This window comes from Erinaceus europaeus, chromosome 7, assembly GCF_950295315.1.
Source record: "Erinaceus europaeus chromosome 7, mEriEur2.1, whole genome shotgun sequence".
NCBI lineage: Eukaryota > Metazoa > Chordata > Mammalia > Eulipotyphla > Erinaceidae > Erinaceus > Erinaceus europaeus.
Window position 1 is genome coordinate 106,342,380 of NC_080168.1, and position 24,539 is coordinate 106,366,918.

At 45.5% G+C, this 24,539-nt stretch overlaps 2 protein-coding genes across 2 annotated transcripts; both read left to right on the forward strand.

Moving 5' to 3' along the window:
* Nucleotides 1–15,733: 15,733 nt before the first annotated feature.
* Nucleotides 15,734–23,606, forward strand: LOC132539350 (endogenous retrovirus group S71 member 1 Env polyprotein-like). The gene is made up of 2 exons (XM_060193523.1): nt 15,734–15,833; nt 21,709–23,606. Exon 2 carries the CDS (start codon nt 21,993–21,995, stop codon nt 23,604–23,606), a length of 1,614 nt encoding a protein of 537 aa, XP_060049506.1. The 5' UTR covers nt 15,734–15,833; nt 21,709–21,992.
* LOC132539349 (uncharacterized) lies at nt 16,275–21,949 on the forward strand. The gene is made up of 6 exons (XM_060193522.1): nt 16,275–16,286; nt 16,742–16,809; nt 16,965–18,429; nt 18,472–21,087; nt 21,616–21,860; nt 21,910–21,949. The coding sequence occupies exons 1-6, from the start codon at nt 16,275–16,277 to the stop codon at nt 21,947–21,949; spliced, it is 4,446 nt and encodes a 1,481-aa protein (XP_060049505.1).
* Nucleotides 23,607–24,539: the final 933 nt, after the last annotated feature.

A 24,539-nucleotide genomic window follows, 5' to 3' on the forward strand; every position in this document is an offset into this window, starting at 1 on the left:
CAAAGCGCCAGGACCGGCGTGAGAGCCCCTGGTTTGAGCCCCCGGCTCCCCACCTGCAGGGGGGGTCGCTTCACAGGCAGTGAAGCAGGTCTACATGTGTCTGTCTTCCTCTCCCCCTCTCTGTCTTCCCCTCCTCTCTCCATTTCTCTCTGTCCTATCCAACAATGAACTATATCAGTAACAACAACAATAATAACCACAACAAGGTCAACAAAAGGGGGAAAAAAGGCCTCCAGGAGCAGTGGGTTCATGGTGTAGGCACTGAGCCCCAGCAATAACCCTGAAGGCAAAAAAATTTAAAAAGAATACTGAAAGGAGTCCTACATGAAAACACTAAGTGAAGCGATCAAGGGTAGAACTGACCTCGGTGCAGCAACAAAAGAAGCGAAAGCACAATAAAAGGGAGGGCAAAATGGACAGAGGGATAAGATCAATGTTGGTGAAACAAGGCCAACGATCAGAGACCTAGATATTAGATCAGAAACTGTAAGACCTTACCTTAGTTGTAAGCTGAAGGAAAAGTGTTGGGTGGGATGAATCAGGAAAGAGGGATGAATACCAGATGGCTTCACAGCTCTGTGGAACATGGAAAGCAGGGTCTGAAAGGGAGAACACAGGGTGAAACTTGGACTGGAGGTGGCACTGAAACAGAGCAAGGGACTCTGGGAAGGGATGGGAGAGGGGGCTGCAAAAATGGGGCTGGGGGTGAGAGTATTCTGCAGACACCCATGAGCTCAGAAATGGTGCCTGTGTGTATACAACTGTGTTGTAAGCCATTAATCTCACAATGAAATATAAATTATATCTATGTTTTTTAAGAAAAATTAAATAACTTTCTCTGTAACATAATGCAAAAGATAACAGAGCTAGCAGGCTATCAACTGTCTGGGAGTCCCAGTTCATCCTTTTTTAAAATATTTAAAATTTTTCTTTCTTTATTTATCAAATAGAAACAGCCAGAAATTGGGAGTCGGCGGTAGCACAGCGGGTTAAGCGCACGTGGAGTAAAACGCAAGGACCAGCCTAAGAGTCCCAGTTTGAGCCCCTAGCTCCCCACCTGCAGGGAGTCGCTTCATAGGCGGTAAAGCAAGTCTGCAAGTGTCTATCTTTCTCTCCCCCCTCTGTCTTCCCCTCCTCTCTCCATTTCTCTCTGTCTTATCCAACAACGATGACCTCAACAACAATAATAATAATAACTACAACAATAAAAAACAAGGACAACAAAAGGGAAAATAAATAAGTAAAAACATATAAAAAAGAAACAGCCCAAAATTGAAAGGAAGGGGGTAGATAGAGAAGCAGAGAGACACCTGCAGCACCACTTCACCACTTGTGAAGCTTTGCCCCTGCAGGTGGGGACCAAGGGCATGAACCCAGGTCTTTGCGCATTGTAACATGTGTGCTCAGCCAGGTCCATTCCCCCTAACCCCCAGTTCATCCTTTGCCTCTCCTGTGCTCAGCTAGTTTCTGGGAAGCCCAGTCCTTTCAAGCTAATGTGCAGAATTTGGAATGAATGAATACAGGTCCAAAGTAGAGACCATACATAGACTGCTCAGAAAATAAGAAGTGTTCCCATAATGGGCTGATAGAAAAAGGCATCAGGGAGCAATTTTCCGAGGCTACATATGACAAGTGTGGTTGATAAGGGAGGAAGAAACCTGCATTATTTGAAGAAATGTTTTCTTTTCTTTTTTTAATATTTATTTATTCCCTTTTGTTGCCCTTGTGGCTTTATTGTTGTAGTTATTATTGTTGTGGTTATTGTTGTCATCGTCGTTGGATAGGACAGAGAGAAATGGAGAGAGGAGGGGAAGACAGGGGTATGTGTGAGAAAGACAGACACCTGAAGACCTGCTTCACTGCCTGTGAAGCGACTCCCCTGCAGGTTGGGAGGCAGGGGCTTGAACCAGATTCCTTACACCAGTCCTTGTGCTTTGTGCCATGTGTGCTTAACCCGCTGCACTATCGCCCGACTCCTGAGGAAATGTTTTCAAGTAACTAGCATGCTAGTTAAAAAAAAAAAAAAACCTGTCAGAACTGTCCCTCTCTTGCTCCCCTCAGCAATTCTAGGGTTTTTCATAGCTAACATGGTATTATGTAGAAACACTCACAATAGCCAAAGGATAGAAACAGCTTAAACACTTATCTACAGATGTGGGATATATACTCCATGGAATACTACACTGCAATAAAAAATATCAAATCATGTCCCTTAGGACAAAATGGGTGGAATTGGATGGAGGTGATGTGCTTAGCTAAATAAGACATGAAAGACAATTACCAGATTGTTTCATTCATATGTGGAAGTCAAAGAACTGATACACATGAGGTCAGGTGGTAGCATAGCTGGTTAAACACATGTGTTACAATGCACAAGGATCCAGGTTCAAGCCTCTGGTCCCCACTTGCAGGGGGAAGCTTCATGAGCAGTAAAGCAGTGCTGTAGGTGTCTTTCTGTCTTTCTCCTTCTCCATCCCCTTTCATCTCAATTTATCTCTGTCCTATCAAATTAAATAAATAAAGTTAAAAATATTTTACTAAAAAAGAACTGATACACATGAACTTGAAGGAAAAAAAAATAGAAGTAAAAACCACTACTGGTCGCAAATTGAAAAATGCCTTCTTCTTCTAGCGTTTGCCCTTCTTCCGTAGCCAGTCAACAGCGTCAGGTTGAGCCTGATGTAAAGTTTCAAGACCTCCTTTGAATCTGGAGAGGTGGCAGTCATTGACTATGTGGGTCATAGTCTGTCTGGAGCCGCAGGGGCAGTTCGCATCATCTCTGGCTCCCCAGCGATGGAACATAGCGACGCACCGGCCATGGCCTGTTCCATAGCGATTGAGGAGGGCCCAATCATAACGTGCTAGGTCAAAGCTGGGTTGACGCTTGCAGGGGTCTGTGATGAGGTCTTTGTTCTTTACCTCAGCTGACTGCCAACTCTGTTTCCAAGAGTCTGGAACAGAGAAGTTCAGTGTAGGCGTAGGGGACCAGATTGGATGACGAGACGTCAAGCGTTGGACAGGCTGGGCGAAGATATCCGCGTATATTGGCAGGTCCGGTCGAGCGTAGACGTGGGAAATGAACTTAGATGATGCCGCATCCCGACGAATATCTGGCGGGGCGATGTTGCTAAGAACTGGCAGCCATGGAACCGGGGTGGAACGGATGGTTCAAGAAATTAACCATACTGTGCCCCAGTATGGTTCCGTAGCCCCCATGTCCACTTGGTGGATTCCAAATTATATTCCTCCATGAGGATAATTTCTGGAACCATCCATTCCACCCCGGTTCCATGGCTGCCAGTTCTTAGCAACATCGCCCCGCCAGATATTCGTCGGGATGCGGCATCATCTAAGTTCATTTCCCACGTCTACGCTCGACCGGACCTGCCAATATACGCGGATATCTTCACCCACCCTGTCCAACGCTTGACGTCTCGTCACCCAATCTGGTCCCCTATGCCTACACTGATCTTCTCTGTTCCAGTCTCTTGGCAGCCATGCCTTAAAAAAAAAAAAGAAGAAGAAGAAGTAGCAATACTAAGGAAGATTGAAAAACCACAAAAGGCTATGAAGAATTAATTAGGAAGGAATGTGAAGACTGTCACAAATAAGACGTACAGTGCTTCTTACACCATCAGTAGCCGACTGCTTTATCTTTATTTCCCACCAGAGCTGTTTCCACTTGGTACCTGCACAACTCCACTGCTCCCAGAGACTATTTTACCCCTTATCTTTTCTGATGAAGAGAGAGAGAGAGAGACTAACCTGCAGCATTGCTCCACTGCTGGTGAAGCCTCCTGCCTGCACCTAGGGACCAGGAACTTGAAGGCGGATCTTCACTCTGGCAATGGCCCTATATGGGCATGCCGCCACCCAGCCTCTCCAAGACTAGTTTTCTTTTCTTTTCTTCCCTTTTCTTTTCTTTTCTTTCTTTCTTTTAATTGGATAGAGACAGAGAGAAATTGAGAGGAGATAGGGATAGAGACAGAGGTTCACCACTCATGCAGGTAGGGACCAGAAGCTTGAACTTGGGTAATTAATGTACAATTCAATAATAAAGAGATCACTAGCATGAAATATTGGTAATGATCCCAGTGCCTTGTGCACATCCAATGCTGGATCCAACTTTTTATTCCATCTTTTGAGAGAGAAAGATGCTAAAGCATATTTCTACTGTCCATGGAGTTTTTGTCTGGCCCTGGCCATGATGTTCCCATGTGGTGCCAGGGATCAAATCCAGGGCCCCTCACACTGTGAGACAAGCACTGTACCCACTACCTCTCAGACCCCAGGGGATATTATCCTTGACCTTACAGATATTCAAAAGGATTGGGTGCCACGGCGCGAAGCACAAGGACCGGCATAAGGACCTTGGTTCGAGACCCCCGGCTCCCCATCTGCAAGAGGGTTGCCTCACAAGCAGTGAAGCAGGTCTGCAGGTGTCTGTCTTTCTCTCCTCCTCTCTGTCTTCCCCTCCTCTCTCCATTTCTCTCTGTCCTATCCAACAACAATAATACTAACAACAATAAACAACAAGGGAAGAAAGATTTAAAAATTGTAAAAAAAAACTTAACGGGGGAGTCGGGCTATAGTGCAGCGGGTTAAGCGCAGGTGGCGCAAAGCACAAGGACCGGCATAAGGATCCCGGTTCGAACCCGGCTCCCCACCTGCAGGGGAGTCGCTTCACAGGCGGTGAAGCAGGTCTGCAGGTGTCTATCTTTCTCTCCTCCTCTCTGTCTTCCCCTCCTCTCTCCATTTCTCTCTGTCCTATCCAACAACAACAACAACAATAATAACTACAACAATAAAACAACAAGGGCAACAAAAGGGAATAAATAAATACAATAAATATTTAAAAAAAAAAAAAACTTAACGGGGGTCGGGCAGTAGAGCAGTGGGTTAAGTGCATGTGGCATGAAGCGCACAAGGACCAGTGTAAGGATCCGGGTTCAAGCCCTTGGCTCCCCACCTGCAGGGTAGTTGCTTCACAGGCAGTGAAGCAGGTCTGCAGTTGTCTATCTCTCTCTCTCTGTCTTCCCTTCCTACCTTCATTTCTCTCTGTCCTGTTCAACAACAACAACATCAACAATAACTACAACAATAAAACAACAAGGGCAACAAAAGGAAATAAATTAATTTTTTAAAAATCTAAAAAAAAACTTTAAAAAAAGAAACTCAAAAGGATCATAAACACTATGATCACTGCATGCAATAAATTGGGTAAGCTCAAACGACAGAATGAAAATTGACAGACTGAAAACAGTGTGTCAATGGCAGCCAATAATAGGCTGCATGGTCTTAAAAAAGCACGGAGAAATTTCACAGTAAATTGAAAGGCTTCAAATCAACTGGAACAATTTCTTGACCACAATGCAATTAATCTACAATTCAATAGTACAGAGATCACTAGCATAAAAGCAAACATTTAGAAAGGACGAAAGTTCAAAAAGCCCCATAGTTCGAGGCAGAAATCATCTCATTTATGTAATGAAAATATTATTATATAGAAATACGTGAGATAAAAAAAGAAATCCACACTGATCAAAATGTAATCACCAATTTACTGGGTACATGGGCCATCTTTGGATTATAAATCACATAAAGCAAACACAATCTTCCCATAGAAATTATCAGACCTGGCCAGCAGTAGTGCAGCAGATTGAGCGCACATGGAGTGAAGCGCAAGGACCAGCTAATGAACACAGTTCGAGTTCCTGGCTCTCCATAGCAAGGGGACTCACCTGACCAGCAGTGAAGCAGGTCTGCAGGTGTCTGTCTTTCTCTCCCCATCTGTCTTCCCCTCTTCTCTCCATTCCTCTCTCTCCTATCCAACAACAACAACAACAATAGAAATGGCAACAATAACAAGGGCAACAAAAATTTTTTTTTCCTTTTTTATTTAAGAAAGGATTAATTAACAAAAACATATGGTAGGAGGGGTACAATTCCACACAATTCCCACCACCCAATCTCCATATCCCACCCCCTCCCCTGATAGCTTTCTCATTCTCTATCCCTCTGGGAGCATGGACCCAGGGTCATTGTGGGTTGCAGAAGGTAGAAGGTCTGGCTTCTGTAATTGCTTCCCCGCTGAACATGGGCGTTGACTGGTCAGTCCATACTCCCAGTCTGCCTCTCTCTTTCCCCAGTAGGGTGGGTCTCTGGGGAAACAGAGCTCCAGGACACCTTGGTGGGGTCTTCAGTCTAGGGAAGCCTGGCCGGCATCCTGATGACATCTGGAACCTGGTGACTGAAAAGAGAGTTAACATACGAAGCCAAACAAATTGTTGAGCAGTCATGGACCCAAAGCTTGGAATAGTGAAGAGGAAGTGTTAGGGGGATACTCACTGCAAACTCTAGTGTACTTCTGCTTTCAGGTATATATTTTGCAGTAGTTTACGGATATGTGTGAACATATGCTCTCACAGAAACTGGTGTATATCTAGGTTTTGGGACTGTTAGAAAGTGAACCACCTAAGATGGAATTAGAGTATACTATGAAAGGAAAAGTCTCACCCGAGTAATGAAGCTGAAGGGTTGTCATTCCACACGTGAAGTCTCTGGACACAGTCTGAAGTGAAGCACTCTGAGGCGGCAATCGTTGTGTTGGTTAGGTTGTGATCGGCAGATGCAATATTATTTGATATGGATTGGGAGAGGCATACGGGCAAGTGGGCCCTATCCAATGGTTCCAGGACTGGGGGAAGTAGAGGCTCTATAGTGGAGATGTGAGGTTCCTGCTGTCTTAGGGTTCAAAAAGACAATCGATATTAATATTATCATCACATTATTTGGTAACTGGGTTAACTTTGAAAAGTCCTTTTGTTAGGGCTTACTTGTATATAGCTGTGCTATTGGTTGCTTCTGATCTACTTGGTCTAGGCTTTTGAGAGAGTCTGCATATCAATTAATGATTTATAATGGTGTTGATACATGGGTAGTTTCTCATCTTCTTGTGAATGTTCTTTTCAGAGCACTCTCACCCATAACTTAGGTTCCTTTATACCATCATGCAATAGGACCCCAAGGTTCTCTTCACCTCTTCCCCCTCCTTTCCCAGAACCCTTTGCTTTGGCACAATACACCACACCCAGTCCAAGTTTCACTCTGTGTTTTTTCCTTTCTGTTCCTATTTCTGGTAACTTGTGTGCTCAGCCAGGTGCACCACCACCCAGGCCCCCCTATTTCTGTTCCACTTATAAGATTATTCAGTATCTGTCTTTTTTTTTTTGGCTTATCTCACTTAACATGTCTTCAAATTCCATCCAGGATAAGGCAAAGGAGATGACTTCATAATTTTTAAAAGCTGATATATATCACAACACACACACACATCTTGGGGCTGGATGCACCTGGTTAAGTGCACACACTACAATGTGCAAGGACTCAGGTTCAAGCTTCTGCCCCACCTCTGCAGGGGAGGAAGCTTCACAAGCAGTGAAGCAGGGCTGCAGGTGTCATTGTGTCTCTCTTCCTCTCTATCACATCCTTCCCTCTCAGTTTCTGGCTGTTTCTATCCAATAAATAAATAAAGATAAAAAAAAATATATATATATATATCTCACATTTTGTTATCCACTCATTTGCCATTGGATGAAGCCATTGCTTCCAAGTTTTGACTATTATGAATTATGCTGCCATAAACATAGTTGTACGTAGATATCTTCTGATAGGTGTTTTGTTTCCTTTGGGTATATCCTCAGGAGAGAAATTACTGGGTCACAGGGTAGGTACATTTCTAGAGCCCTGGGAAATTTCTCACCTGTTTTTCACAAAGGTTGAAGCAATTTGGGAATTGTACTTTTTTATTTCTTTATTGGGGGATTAATATTTTACATTTGACAGTATATACTTGTTGTGTTGTGGTATTTTTTTCTTCTTTCTAATATGAATGTGAAGCTGTCTATTGTCTCTAAGCTCTGTGTTAGTGATATCCACAAAATTTGAAGTTAATTTATTCTTATTATTTATTTGTTCATGAGAAAGAGAAGAGAAGAGAGAGAGAAAGAACCAGACATCACTTTGGTACATGTGCTGCTGGACCACAGTGTTATATGATTTTTGTGGGGCTTAACAATTGCCTTAGATTCCCAGAGTGGCCTATGACATCCTGAAGGGTAAAAACACAGCTTGCCTAGAGGAACTTCTCATAGGGTTAAGAGGTGGAGTCATGGGAGTCGGGTGGTAGTGCAGCAGGTTAGGTGCAGGTGGCGCAAAGCACAAGGACCGGAATAAAGATCCTGGTTCAAGTCCCTGGCTCCCCATCTGCAGGGGAGTCGCTTCACAGGTGGTGAAGCAGGTCTGTAGGTGTCTATCTTTCTCTCCCCCTCTCTGTCTTCCCCTCCTCCCTCGATTTCTCTCTGTCCTATGCAACAACAATGACAGCAATAACAGCAACAGTAATAACAACAATAATGATAAACAAGGGCAACAACAGAGAATAAATAAATAAATAAATAAAGTAAATAAATATTTTTTTAAAAAAGAGGTGGAGTCATTATGGGATGATCTCACTCATAGACAGAAGTTGAAAAAATAAGAACAGTGCAGCTATCAAGAACAATGAACCCACCTTCTCTGACCCATCTTGGACAGAGCTAGAAGGAATTATGTTAAGTGAGCTAAGTCAGAAAGATAAAGATGAGTATGGGATGATCCCACTCATCAACAGAAGTTGAGTAAGAAGATCTGAAAGGGAAACTAAAAGCAGGTCCTGACCAAATTGTAAGTAGAGCACCAAAGTAAAAACCCTGTGGTGAGCGGTAGACATGCAGCTTCCTGGGACAGTGGGGGGTAGGACTGGGTGGGAGGGGTGGGTCACAGTCTTTTGGTGGTGGGAATGGTGTGTATGTACACTCCTAGTAAAATGTAGTCATATAAATCACTAGTTAATTAATACGAGAGGGGGAAAATTAATTGTATGTCTCGAAGGGCAACAAAATTATGAGATCATTAGGAAATTTTGAAAATAATGGTTATTTAATTATGTTAAATAATTACTGTCTATAACTTTTGTGTAGGTATGTTATGTATTTTTTTTATTCCCACCATGATTATCACAGAGACTTGGTGACTGGAGCATGAATTCATCACTCCCATAAGCCATTTTTATCTTTTCTTTTATTAGATAGAACAGAGAAATTAAGAGAGAGAAAGAGAGAGAGAGAGAGAGAGAGAGAGAGAGAGAGAGAGACCTATAGCACTGCTCCACAGCTATTGAAGCTTCCCCCTGCAGGTGGAGTTGGGGAGCTTGAACCAGGTTCCTTAAGCATAATAACATATGTATTGTACCAGTTGCACCACTGCCTGGGATGGCCCTGTGCTGTATTTTTTAAACAGGCTTTATCTTTTAGAGATAAGTATGCAGACATATGTGGATAAAATTATACTATAGCTGGGATGGCTTCACAGTGACTGTGAGTGGCAGTACAGAGCAGTGGGCAGGGCATCATGGAGTGAGTCTGCTCACGGGTGTGGATGCTGGGTGACACGAGGGAGTTATTATTCTATTTCTAATTTTACATGTTTTGAATTGTCTATAATAAAGCATTTTTAAAAGACAGCCTTTAAATAAAAATACCTTCTGCCCTGCAATTATACTTCTTTTTTTTTTTTTTTTTTTTTAAGACAGAGAGAAATGGAGAGGAGGGGAAGACAGAGAGGAGGAGAGAAAGATAGACACCTGCAGACCTGCTTCACCACCTGTGAAGCGACTCCCCTGCAGGTGGGGAGCCGGGGTTTGAACCGGGATCCTTATGCCGGTCCTTGTGCTTTGCGCCACCTGCGCTTAACCCGCTGCGCTACAGCCCGACTCCTGCAATTATACTTCTATGGGTATACTTACACATGTTTCTTGTAATAAAAGATTTGGAGGGCAAACAACTTTAATCAGACTAGTAATAGTGACAAAATGATTCAACGATCATGAAGAAAATAATATACAACCATGAAAACAAAGTTTCAGAACTGGTGGCGGGTGGCACAACCAGTTGAGTGCACACATTATGATGCACAAGGACCTGGGTTTGAGCCCCAACTCCCCATTCGCTGGGAGGATGCTTCACAAGCAGTGATGCAGGGCTGCAGGTCTCTCTCTCCCTCTCTCTCTTTCTCCCTCTTCCCTCTCAATTTCTCTCTGTCCTATCAAATAAAGTAGGATAAAAAAGGGTGGTGCTGGAATGGCTGCCAAGAGCAGTGGCTTCATCATGCTGGCACTAAGCCCCAACGATAACCCTGGTGGTAATTAAATAAATAAATAAGAGAATAAAGTTCAGGAAGGTAGTTGGATTATGAGGCACCTTAAGGAAACAGAATTGTCCCATAGAAATTATGAGACCACTAGGAAAATTTGAAAATAGTAGTTATTAAGTTATGTTAAATAATTACTGTTTTTACAATTTGTGTGTAGCTATGCTATTTTTTTAAAATAATTTATTTCTTTATTGGGGAATTAATATTTTACATTCAACAGTAAATACAATAGTTTGTACATGCATAACATTCCCCAGATTCCCATTTAACAATACAACCCCCACTATGTCATTCATCATCTTTCATGGACCTGTATTCTCCCCACCCACCCACCCACCCCAGAGTCTTTTACTTTGGTGTAATACTCCAATTCCATTTCAGGTTCGACTTGTATTTTCTTTTCTAATCTTGTTTTTCAACTTCGACCTGAGAGTGAGATCATCCCATATTCATCCTTCAGTTTCTGACTTATTTCACTCAACATGATTTTTTCAAGGTCCATCCAAGATCGGCTGAAAATGGTGAAGTCACCATTTTATTTATTTTTTTTTAATAGGCTGTAGTTTCACAAAGTCTTTTTAAAGTATTTTATTTATTTGTTTTTTTTTTCTTTGCCTCCAGGGTTATTACTGGGGCTCAGTGCCTGCACCATGAACCCACTGCTCCTGGAGGCCATTTTTCCCCCTTTTTGTTGCCCTTGTTGTTGTAGTTATTATTGTTGATGTCGTTCATTGTTGGATAGGACAGAGAGAAATAGAGAGAGGAGGGGAAGACAGAGAGGAGGAGAGAAAGATAGACACCTGCAGACCTGCTTCACTGCCTGTGAAGCGGACTCCCCTGCAGGTGGGGAGCCAGGGACTCAAACTGGGATCCTTAAGCCGGTCCTTGTGCTTGGCGCCACATGCACTTAATCCGATACGCTACCCCCAACCCCCTTATTTTATTTTTTTGAGAGATGCATAGAGAGAAAGACACAGAGAGAAATACCAGATCACTGCTCAGCTCTGGCTTATGGTGGTACGGGGGATTGAACCTGGGACATCGGAGCCTCAGGAATGAGAATCGCTTTGCATAACCATTATGCTATCAACCCCCATCCTGTTTTTTTCCCCACTTGAGTCAACACGGGGGACTAAAGTACTGGAAAACTTAAGCTTCAAGATTCAGAACTGTGAAAAATAAAATCGGAGAGACCTGGACTCAAAAAGCTCACTAATATGTACAGCGAAAATAAAGATATGTCCTCTCTTAAGAGACAACAGCATGTGACTGGGGCAGAAAAGAAATGAAGCAGCACGTGGACCGGCATAAGGATCCCAGTTCAAGCCCCTGCTCCCCACCTGCAGGGGAGTCGCTTCACAGGTGGTGAAGCAGGTCTGCAGGTGTCTATCTTTCTCTGTCCGTCTCTGTCTTCCCCTCTTCTCTCCATTTCTCTCTGTCCTATCCAACAACAATGACATCAACAACAATAAAAACAAGGGCAACAAAAAGGAAATAAATAAATAAATAAATATTTTTTAAAAAAAAGAAGAAGAAGAAAAAGAATGAACCCAGGGCCAGGCAGTGGCGCACCAGGTTAAATGCTCACATTACAATGCACAAGGACCCAGGTTCAAGCTCCAGGTCCCCACTTGCAGGGGGGAAGTTTCACAAGTGGTGAAGCAGGCCTACAGGTGTTTCTCTGCCTCTCTCCCTCTCCTCTCTCAATTTCTCTCTGTCTTGTCCAATAATAAATAAATAAAATATATATTTTTAAAAAGAACAATAAACATATCTTCTCTGACCCATCTTGGATGGAGCTAGAAGGAATTATGTTAAGTGAGCTAAGTTAGAAAGACAAAGATGGGTGGGGGAGACAGCATAATGGTTATGCAAATAGACTCTCATGCCTGAGGCTCCTAAGTCCCAGGTTCAATTCCCCGCCCTACCATAAGCCAGAGCTGAGCAGTGTTCTGGTGTGTGTGTGTGTGTGTGTGTGTGTGTCTTCATCTCCCTCAAAAATAAAATTAATAAAAAATTTTTTTGAAAAAAAAAGAAAGACAAAGATAAGTATGGCATGATCCCACTCATCAACAGAAGTTAAGAAAGAAGAACAGAAAGGGAAACTCAAAGCAGGATCTGCCTGAGTTTGGAGTAGGGCACCAAAGTAAAAATCTCTGGGTGGAGGGTGAGGGTAGATGTTCAGCTTCACTGGGGGAAGAGGAATCGGGACACAGTCCTTTGGTGGTGGTAATGGTGTTGATGTACACTCCTATTAACTTGTAGTCTCATGAATCACTATTTAATATGAGAAGGAGAAAAACTGATTGAATGTCTCAAACCTTTTAATGCACAGATCATAGGCTGAGTATATGTTCCTTCAATCTAAGCACTTAAGACTTCAAACGTGTAATCAGACTGAATTTTAACAGCGCTCTCAAATTGTTAATACATTTCTAATAATGACTAGTTCTTTGAAATGTTAACTCTCCTAAAAGCTTAGATCAGGGGGAGTCGGGAGGTAGCGCAGCAGGTTAAACGCAGGCGGTGCAAAGTTGAAGAACCAGCAGAAGAATCTTCGTTCGAGTGGTCCGGGAAGTAGTGCAGTGGATAAGGCTTTGGACTTTCAAGCATGAGGTCCCGAGTTCAGTCCCCGGCAGCACATGTACCAGAGTGATGTCTGGTTCTTTCTCTCTCTCCTATCATTTCCCATGAATAAGTACATAAAATGAAAGAAAGAAAGAAAGAAAGAAAGAAAGAAAGAAAGAAAGAAAGAAAGAAAGAATCCCTGTTCGAGGACCTGGCTCCCCACCTGCAGGGGAGTAGATTCACAAGCCGTGAAGCAGGTCTGCAGGTGTCTATTTTTCTCTCCTCTCTGTCTCCCTTCCTCTCTCTATTTCTCTCTGTCCTATCCAACAACAACATTAATAACTACAACAATAAAACAACAAGGACAACAAAAGGGAATAAATAAATATTAAAAAAAAAAAAAAAAAAGCTTAGACCAGGGAGAACAGAAGCAACTGGTGGCATTACTTTATAGGACACAGCTATATATAAATAATGTCAAAGGACATAAATTATGGTGAGGTCTTGTGTGATACAGCAAATCCTAACAATGGGATTTTCAAAGTTAACCCAATTGCCAAATAATGTGATTATAGCAATAACTATCTATTGCCTTCTTAAACCCTAAGACAGCAGGAACCTCCCACTTCCTCTATAAAGCCCAAATTTCCCCAGTCCTGGAACCTCTAGAGTGGGGCTCACTTTCCTGCATGTGTCTCTCAATTCATACCAAATGATACTGCATCTGCCAATCCCAACCTAATCAATGCAATGTGTACCACCTTGGCATGCTTCACTTCAGACTATGTCCAGAGACGTCAGGCATGGAATGTCAACCCTTCAGCCTCATTACTCAGTGAAACCTTTCCTTTATCATAGTATTCTCTAATTCCATCTTGGGTGGTTCACTTCCTAACAAAGTCCCAAAACCTAGATATAGACCAGGTCCCATGAGATAGGGTATTTGTATACATGTATCCATAAATTAGGGCAAAATATATACCTGAAAGCAAAAGTACACAATAGTCTGCAGTGAGTCAATAAATGAAGCAAGCAAGTAGAAAGACCTAAAAAGACATCATCAAGTACCAAATGAAATAGTTTCTACTTAGACCTAGATACCCTCCTCACCTATTTCCTATTATATTTCTCTCCTGCATAGCAAAAGGGACCAAGATAAAAAGGTACCCTATAGATGAGAAAAGCATTTTACACATCACACATTAAACAAGGAGCTAATAACCAAAATATGTAAATTGACAACAAAATAAAAAATTAAAAGATGGAGAGTAGATATATACAGAGTCTTCACCAAAGAAGAAACACAGATGGCCAAAAGACATATGAAAAGAAATTGTCAAAGTCATAGATTCTCAGAGAAAACCAAGTCAAGATAAGGAGACACCTGTGAGAATATCATACATTAAAGAGAGAGAGAGAGACGGAGGAAAACAGTGTTGAAAAAGATCTGGTAAAAAAGAAATTCTTCTATACTGGTGGTGAGAATGTAAACTGATGAAAACACTGAGCCTATCATACTGTATGGCAATTCCTCTCCTAGAGATCTACCTAAAACAAACAAAACAAAACACAGACCAACTAACAAACAAAAACAAAGACACTTATCCAAATAGATCTGTACAATAAATAAAGATTAAAAAAAAAACAAAAAACCGGGAGTCAGGCGGGTTAAGCGTAGTGGCGCGAAACGCAAGGACCAGCTTAAGGATCCCGGTTCAAGACCCCGGCTCCCCACCTGCAGGGGAGTCGGTTCACAGGCGGTGAAGCAGGTCTGCAGGTGTTTATCTTTCTCTCTCCCTCTCTGCCTTCCCCTCCTCTCTCCATTTCTCTCTGTCCTATCTAACAACGACAACATCAATAACAATAACTACAACAACAATGAAAAGCAACAAGGACAACAACAATGACATCAATAACAACAAAAAGGTCACTAGACATAAAATCAGCATACAAGAATCAGTTGTGCTTCTATATGTTAGCAAAAGTTACAAAATTAGGGGGCTGGGTGGTAGCACAGAGGGTTAAGCGCACATGGCGCGAAGCACAAGGACAGGCCTAAGGATCCAGGTTTGATCCCCTGGCTCCCCACCTGCAGGGGAGTCGCTTCACAAGCGGTGAAGCAGGTCTGCAGGTGTCTGTCTTTCTCTCCCCCTCTCTGTCTTCCCCTCCTCTCTCCATTTCTCTCTGTCCTATCCAAAAACAACAAGGGCAACAAAATGGGGAGGACTCCAGGAACAGTGGATTCATGGTGCAGGCACCAAGCCCCAGTAATAACCCTGAAAACAACAACAACAAAAAGTTATACAATTAATGTTAGAGGCAGTAACTCTAAAATAGTTATAGTTGCTTTTTAAGTTTGAGTTTTAAGAATAGTTTAAATATAGTTGCTTTTTGCCTTCCTGACCAGTGAGGTGGAAAATTCCTTGCCCCTTTCCCCTCGACAGAACCTGAGAGGCCATCAATTATTTTGACAGACCCTGCAGCGAGCAGGACTCATCATGACCTCTGCAACAGAATACTGTTACCAGACAGTTAAAAATGGCCTGACAAATGATGACCTGATAGATTGCAAACAGATGGTCGGTGGTCCCAATAAAGAACAAAAAAATGTGGTGACCCCCACTTTGGCAATGACCTATTGGTCTGGTGTGATGTTTAGAAATAGCCCATGCTTTGCTCTGAATGGATCAGGCTTTTGCTAAGTTTGAAATGATTGGATATAGGCAGATAAGGTGATGTGTTCCCCCTCCCTGAGTGTAGTCTGAATTCCTATAAATTGTATGGTTTGAGCTTTGTTCAGGGTCGAGCTTGGTAGACTGACACCAGTCACCATCTCGGCCCGGATTGCAATTCGTGAATAAACATATTTTGCTTCCTTGCAGTGGATGGTGGTTTGATTTCGCTCTTTAACATTTGGAGGCCCCAGCGAGATATCCTCAGACGGAGGCTCCTGAGGACACCCCATCCTGGGTCCGGATCCTAGGAAAAACCTTGGAAGCTTTTGCCCGGCGCCGGTAAGTCAGGCCTGATTTTTGTGCACGGTACCGTTTCATTTGTGTGCTTGTGTGTCCCCGCGGGGCCTGGGTCTGTGGATTGCGGGACGCCGCATTGAAATCCCAGACTGCAGCGCTGGGAAGTGACGACTTCCAGGCTGCTTGGGTTGGGTGATAACTGGATCTGAAACAGGGTCCGCACCCTAAGGATCTGAAACAGGGTCCGACAGCCCAGGGTTGGGTGATAACTGGATCTGAAACAGGGTCCACACCCTAAGGATCTGAAATAGGGTCCGACAGCCCAGGATATTAGTTCTGTCTTTTGTGGCCATTTGTTGTGTCTGTCTTCTCTCCTCTTTGGCGATTCGCGAAAAGGTTGACCTTGTTAGTGCAACTGACGGGTCTGGCCGGAGCTACTCTCTGGTGACTCCTGAAGGCCTAACCTGTGATGCCTTAGTAGCGATGGCCGGAAAGGTAATCGCCCTCCCTTGACTGGATGAATGGTTTGATGTGAATGCTAGTGTGCCTGTTGCATGCCTCACGGTCGAAAGACTACGGGGCTTGATTGGGCTCCAACCTGCGTGTCCATGGAGTCGTTTCAGCTAAGTGGAGATTCTCAGCCTGCTGAGACCGAGGCCGGGGTTTATACGGCTACTCCTAAGCTAAGACTCCTTAAGGTCCCGCGAGGGGCCCGGCCAGGCGAGCATAGTTGATTGTCTGGCATCCATCGGATGTCAGTTCTTTTTCCAACACCCACTGTTTGTCTCTTTCTGTGTCAGCTGTCTTTCTGTGTCCAGACACCAATAGGCTTCAAAAAATAATAATAATAAGGAACTCTTGGGTAGGAAAACTGGAGTCCTCATTTATAGAAGCTCCACGCAGTCTAGTTAAGGGAGAAAGTCCCAGGTGGACACCCTTTGGGTTAGCAGGAAAAACGGTTGAGAGTGAGAGAACGTGTGAGAGTGTATGGTGTGCTGGCCAGCAAGTACAAGGAAGAGTGAGAGGAATCTTTGGTCTAATTGCTGTGATTCTTGTTGCAGTGTTTGTCTCCCTTCTTTTCCACTTTGACGAGGAGATGGGACAGAGTCAGTCCAAAACCAGCTCGCTAACCCCCCTTGAATGCTTGACTAAAAATTTTTCAGATTTTTCTAGGAGAGCTGCTGGGTTTGGAGCCCAGGTGGACGCCTTCACATTGAGGAAGTTCTGTGAAAGGGAATGGCCAGCCTTTGAGGTTGGCTGGCCTGAGACGGGAAGTCTCGACCTGGGAAAGTGCACGGCAGTGCACGATGTGATCTTTGGGAATCCCGGGCACCCTGACCAAATGCCATATATTGAGATCTGGATGAGTATTGCTAATGATAAACCAAGGTATCTGCGGGAGTGTCAGGGCGACTCCAAAGGAAAAAAGAAGGTCAAAAGCAGGTCGAGAGTGTTGGTGATCAAGGGCACGAAGGGGGATAGATTCCCTAGGAGGCCTACAGCTCCTCCTGTCCTCCCCACTAAGCCCGAATCCCCCATACGACTGAAAAAGAGGAGGGATGAGAACCCTCCACCGTATGCTGGCACTTCAGGGGCTACCACTCCTGAACCCGGTTCCACTTCTGGGTTGCCATCAGGAGTCCTGAGCCCACCTCATACCAGAGCAGGAACTATGTTTGGGTCAGAGTCCACACCAGTCGGGACTTTTCCTTTACGGGAGGTGGGGGAATTAGATATGTCAGGACGGCCCCTCCGAACTTATGTCCCGTTTAGCACTTCTGACTTGTATAATTGGAAGAATCAAAACCCTCCTTTCTCTGTAGACCCAGAAGGGGTGGCAACTCTACTTGAGTCAGTTTTTTACACTCATCAACCTACTTGGGATGATTGTCAGCAGCTGCTGAGTACCCTATTCACTCTAGAAGAAAGGGAGAGAATTAAAATCGAGGGAAAGAAGCAGGTCCGGGATAAAAAGGGAGAGCCTCCCACTGACCAGGACGTGGTGGAGGAGGTGTTCCCCCAATCCCGACCTAAGTGGGACCCCAACACAAGCACCGGGTATGAGGCCCTCACCAGGTACCGCCAGACTCTATTAAGGGGTATCCGGGCTGCGGGTCGGAAACCCACCAATCTGTCTAAGGTGACTGAGTGTAAGCAGGGTGCAGACGAGAGTCCGACTGCCTTCTTGGAGAGGTTGTACCAGGTATATCGAACCTGGACGCCCATAGATCCCAAAGCCCCTGAGAATGTGCAGGCAGTCGCCCTCCAGTTTGTGGCCCAATCCGCCCCAGATATTAGGAAGAAGTTGCAGAAGTTAGAGGGTTTTGAGGGGAAATCTCTCTCGGAGCTGTTGGCTGTAGCACAGAAGGTTTTTGATAATAGAGAGGACCCCGCGAAAGCCACTCTGGAACTGAATAAGAAGATGGCACAGGTCCTTTTGGCTAGGGAAATAGGAAATAGAGAGGAAAGAGGGAGGTATGTGAGAGAAAAAGGGCAGATGAAGGGAAAAGATAAACCCCTGAGAGGACTGAGAAAGACTCAGTGTGCCCTATGCAAGGAAGAAGGGCACTGGAGGAAAGAATGTCCAAAAAGAAAAGAAGAGGAAGGAAAGAGAATGGGGAAGGAAGCCCCCCTCTTAGTTTTAGATTGAGGAAGTCAGGGCTCCTCCAGCCCCCGGGAGCCTAGGGTAAAACTCGCGGTAGAGGGGAAAGTAATTAATTTTTTGGTGGATACCGGGGCCACCCACTCAGTACTTCAACAACCAATTGGACCCACCGGAAGAGATAAGGTTAAGATTATAGGAGCCACTGGGGAAGCAAGGAGTTATCCAAAGTCCATAGGAAGAGTCGCTGGCCCTGGCCTGAAGACTATTACTCACTCTTTCCTGGTGATACCCGAGTGCCCTGAGCCACTATTAGGTAGGGATCTCCTTCATAAGCTACAGGCCACCATTTCCTTTGAGACAAATGAAGGACCAATAGTACAAGCAGGTGGCCGAATTTTGCTCACCATGCCGGTAAGGGAGGAATATCGTCTCTATGAAGCACCACAGAATGTAGGCAACCCGGACTTATTAACAAGGTGGAAGCGGGAGATTCCAAGAGTTTGGGCCGAGACCAACCCCCCAGGGTTGGCTAAACATGTGACCCCCATAATAGTCCAATTGGTCAGCACTGCCACCCCAGTCCGAGTCCGGCAGTATCCCATGAGTCGGGAAGCCCAGCATGGTATCAGGAACCATATTAGACGCCTAAAAGAGGCTGGTATCTTGGTGCCCTGCAAGTCAGCCTGGAATACACCCCTTCTCCCGGTCCGAAAGCCTGGAACGAACGACTTCAGACCAGTGCAAGATCTGCGAGAGGTAAATAAGAGGGTAGAGACCATTCATCCCACAGTTCCCAACCCTTATACTCTCCTCAGTCTACTGTCGCCTGATCGAACCTGGTATAGCGTCCTAGATTTGAAAGATGCCTTTTTCAGCCTCCCCTTGGCCCCACAGAGCCAACCTATCTTTGCCTTTGAATGGACAGACCCCGAGGAAGGTGAGTCAGGACAACTAACTTGGACCCGACTTCCCCAAGGTTTTAAAAACTCTCCGACCTTGTTTGATGAAGCCCTAAGCAAGGACCTACTGACCTTCCGAAGTGAGCACCCTGAGTGCAGCCTCCTACAATATGTGGACGATCTGCTGATCGCTGCCTTATCTCGAGAGGATTGCGAAATGGCAACCAGAGACCTACTCGAGGTACTGGGGAACTTGGGGTACCGGGTATCGGCCAAAAAGGTTCAGCTGTGTACCCAAGAAGTAACCTACCTGGGCTACCAAATTAAAGAAGGACGAAGGGCCCTGTCTGAGGGAAGAGTCCAGGCTATCCTAAAGATCCCGACCCCCACTACCAAGAGACAGGTCCGGGAATTCCTGGGAGCGGTAGGCTACTGTAGGCTATGGATCCCAGGGTTCGCTGAACTAGCAAAGCCCCTCTACACCGCCACTGGAGGGGGCGACACTCCTTTGAAATGGACTGAGATGGAGGAAAGGGCTTTCCAGGCACTGAAGGAGTCCCTGGTAAGTGCCCCAGCTCTAGGTCTCCCAGACCTGAACAAACCGTTCCAGCTGTTTGTAGCAGAAAGTGCTGGTGTGGCTAAGGGAGTACTCACTCAAACCCTGGGGCCCTGGAAGAAGCCTGTCGCCTACCTGTCTAAACGACTGGACCCAGTAGCGGCCGGATGGCCTGGATGTCTGAGGACAGTGGCAGCAGCCGCCCTACTGGTGAAAGAGACTACCAAACTAACTTTTGGGCAGACCCTAGAAATCACCACAGCCCACAATCTTGCCAGCTTACTTCGCTCCCCTCCGGACCGATGGATGACCAATTCTCGGGTCACCCATTATCAGGTACTGTTGTTGGACCCACCCCGCATTACTTTCAAACAGACTGCAGCCTTAAATCCAGCTACCTTGCTCCCCAACCCAGAGGAAGACGCCACCCATGACTGTGGAGAAATCTTGGAAGCCCTGACCTCATTGAGAGCTGACCTGACGGACGTCCCGCTACCAGACGCACAGGAAACCCTCTACACGGATGGGAGCAGCTTTGTGGAAGACGGCGTACGGTATGCAGGTGCCGCGGTGGTCACCAGCCGGGAGGTCTTGTGGGCTGCATCCTTGCCACAAGGGACATCAGCCCAAAAGGCGGAGCTGATAGCACTCATTCAAGCACTCAAGTGGGGAGCAGGGAAAAAGATAAATGTGTACACCGACAGCAGGTATGCTTTTGCCACCGTCCATGTCCATGGGGCACTATATCAAGAGAGAGGACTGCTGACGGCTGGGGGAAAAGCTATCAAGCATGCTCAGGAGATACTGGCCCTGCTAGCAGCTGTTTGGGGGCCAGAGAGGGTTGCTGTCATCCACTGTAAGGGACACCAGAAGGATGACTCAGAAGTCTCGCGAGGCAATCGGTTGGCAGACCAGACAGCTAGGGAAGCGGCCCAAAGACTAGTGGGGACCACGGCCCAACTGGTGGTGGCTACCCCTATACCAGGAGAAGTGACAAAAGGACAGAAACCAGTGTACTCGAAACAGGAAGAGGAGATGAGCCAGAGACTGGGGGGGAGATTAAATGAGGAAGGATGGATCGTCCTCCCGGATGATAGGATTCTATTACCCCAGCCACTGGGAAGACAGGTGGTCTCTCAAACGCACCAAGGTACCCATTTTGGGGGAAACAAATTAGCTGAACTGATCAGTAAATTTTATTTGATAATTGGTTTGCACAGGATCTCCCAGAGTGTGGCAAGTCGCTGTGCAACGTGTGCCAGAGTCAACGCTAACCCAGTACAAGTGAAAGGACCAGGAACCAGGTGGCGGGGGGGGGAACCTGGAGAACACTGGGAATTGGACTTCACTGAGATGCCTGTGGCTCAAGGAGGATATAAGTATCTCTTAGTCATGGTAGATACCTTTTCAGGGTGGACTGAAGCCTTCCCCACTAAGAAAGAGACTTCCCAGGTAGTAGTGAAACAACTGGTCTTTGAAATTATCCCCAGGTTTGGGCTCCCTTATTCACTGGGGTCGGATAATGGCCCGGCATTCATTGCCAAGGTCACCCAACAATTGGCAGAAATTTTAAAAATTAAATGGAAATTACATTGCATTTACCGCCCCCAGAGTTCGGGGCAAGTAGAAAGAATGAATAGGACTATTAAGGAAAGCTTAACCAAGTTAAAAATAGAGACTGGCGGGGACTGGATTTCCCTTTTACCCTTTGCTTTGCTTAAAAGCAGGAATACCCCATACGTGTCTGGATTTACTCCATTTGAGATTGTGTATGGTAAACTGCCAACCTTGGTGCCCCGGGTTGAGACTGAAAAATTGGCCGAAGTGTCACGGGGCAGACTCCTCAAGTCCCTACAGGCCTTGCAGGTGGTGCGAGGAAAAGCCAGAGCCGCCGTCCGGGACGAAAAGCCTGGGACCCGGAGGGAGGAAAGCCGAGGCCAAGTCCCCTTGTTCGAGCCTGGTGATTCCGTACTGGTGAAGAAGCTGCATCCTGACCATCTCGAAGCCCGGTGGGAAGGACCATACACCGTGATTCTGAGTACGCCAACTGCTGCTAAGGTTGCCGGGAAACGACACTGGATTCATCATACTCGCCTGAAGAAATTTGTGGCGGACCCCCCGGAAATAGAGAATCTGAGGAAATGGTGTGCCGTAGCCACCCCAGACCCAATGAAGGTCCGCTTGGTCTCCTGCTAACTTGTGTGTGTGTTTTGCCTGGTGCACTTCTGTTTTACCTCTGCCACTGCCCAAGCTCACATGCCTCCCACCCCCGAGTGTCCTCTCTGTATGTATGGGAGCTGAAAAACAAAGAGGGAAAGATGGTCGCCAATCAACTAACTGCCGGGCAGCCTATATTCACTCTTGATCTGTGTGATCTATTTGATGCCAACTGGACCAGGGTAATCTATGCCGGCCAGACTGCAACCGGAGGGACTACTATAGATGGGGGGTGTGGCTCCATTGACCTGGAGGCTCGCCTTTGGGACAGACCCTATTATGTATGTCCCAAAGAAGACAGCCCCACCAACTGCAGAGGAGAACCATATTTTTTCTGTGGGTTGTGGGGGGAATGTCTGACAGCATCTCCAGGGAGGGATGGTGATAAGCACCTGAAAGTCACAAGAGTGATTCGACCAGGTGGCCCGACCGAACCAGGTACTTGCTATATTGGAGACTGTAACCCTGTGGAGGTGACGGTCAAAACTTGGAATGAGACTGATTCATGGATGAGAGGGAGAATGTGGGGCATTAAGATTCCTTTTTCTGAAAAGGACTTTGGGACATTATTCACTATTCAACTGCGGATGCTGCCATGGACTCAGAATCCTATTGGGCCCTTGAGACCCATCATTTTAGGAGAAGACCCCCGACCTACTCTCTCCCCCTCTCTACGGATGGGTGAAGAGAATGAGACTAATGGGGATCAGACTGACATTGCACCAAGTGGCACTAAACTGACTGACACAGAACCTTTGCATCCCAGGGTGAAGCCACTAGTGAAAACTGTAGAATTAATGTATTACCTTTTGAATGAGTCTGACCCTAACATAACCAGAAACTGCTGGCTGTGTTTACACCCTGAGCCTCCTTATTACATAGGTGTGGCTGCCTCTGCAGGAATAGGTAGCCAGAAGGGAGACATAAGGAAGCTGGCTCTATCCTCTAGCAACTCTAAGGGCCCAGAATGTAAGTGGGGAGTACAGCCCCACATGACACTGGGAGATATCCAGGGAACAGGAACTTGTATTATCACAGCCAACTATAAATTGGAATCCTCCCCGTACAGGGGAAATTGCAACCTAACCATTAAAGTTAGTAAGACTCAAGAGTGGGCGACCCTCCTCAAAGCCCCTGAGGGGACTTGGTGGGCCTGTACTTCGGGCATGACCCCCTGCATCACCCCCTACGGAATGACCAAAGAGGACCTCTGTGTTTTGGCCCATATCCTGCCCCATGTATACTATTCCCATGGCGAAGAAGGTTGGGCTCACCTTGAACGGCAAGGAACAGACTACCTCGGACCAATAAGACGGAAACGTGTCGCGATAGTAGTTCCTATACTCGTGGGGACAGCCATAGCAGGGACAGCGGCAATGGGAGCTGCAGCCCTAGCTAAGGAGACTACTCTAGTACAGTTAGATCAGCAGATCAATCAAGATATGGCCACACTAGAGGGCACTATTGAATCTCTCGAAGGGTCCCTATCTTCGTTGGCCGAGGTGGTCCTGCAAAATCGTAGGGGACTTGATTTGTGATTCATGAAACAGGGTGGGTTATGTGTGGCCCTGAATGAGGCCTGTTGCTTTTATGCCAACCACTCCGGAATGGTGAAGAAAACTTTAAGTGAGGTCAAGAAAAGAATAGAAGATAGAGATAACCGTCTAAGGGACCTGAGCGAGGACAGCTGGTTCGCAAATCTATTTTCTTGGCCCTCTTGGTTAAAAACACTAATTAGTACCCTGGCAGGGCCTCTGATCACCCTACTTCTACTTCTTACCCTGGGGCCTTGTCTATGGAGGTCTTTGATCTCCTTGATTAAAAGGAGAACTGAGAAGGTTATGCTCCTGGAGTCTCAGTATGTCGAGGAGCAATATAGCTCAGAAGAAGAAGAAGAAGAAGAAGAAGAAGATGAATCAAGGATTTGATTCCCAGCTAAGACTAGTGGGGAATGTTAGAGGCAGTAACTCTAAAATAGTTATAGTTGCTTTTTAAGTTTGAGTTTTAAGAATAGTTTAAATATAGTTGCTTTTTGCCTTCCTGACCAGTGAGGTGGAAAATTCCTTGCCCCTTTCCCCTCGACAGAACCTGAGAGGCCATCAATTATTTTGACAGACCCTGCAGCGAGCAGGACTCATCATGACCTCTGCAACAGAATACTGTTACCAGACAGTTAAAAATGGCCTGACAAATGATGACCTGATAGATTGCAAACAGATGGTCGGTGGTCCCAATAAAGAACAAAAAAATGTGGTGACCCCCACTTTGGCAATGACCTATTGGTCTGGTGTGATGTTTAGAAATAGCCCATGCTTTGCTCTGAATGGATCAGGCTTTTGCTAAGTTTGAAATGATTGGATATAGGCAGATAAGGTGATGTGTTCCCCCTCCCTGAGTGTAGTCTGAATTCCTATAAATTGTATGGTTTGAGCTTTGTTCAGGGTCGAGCTTGGTAGACTGACACCAGTCAC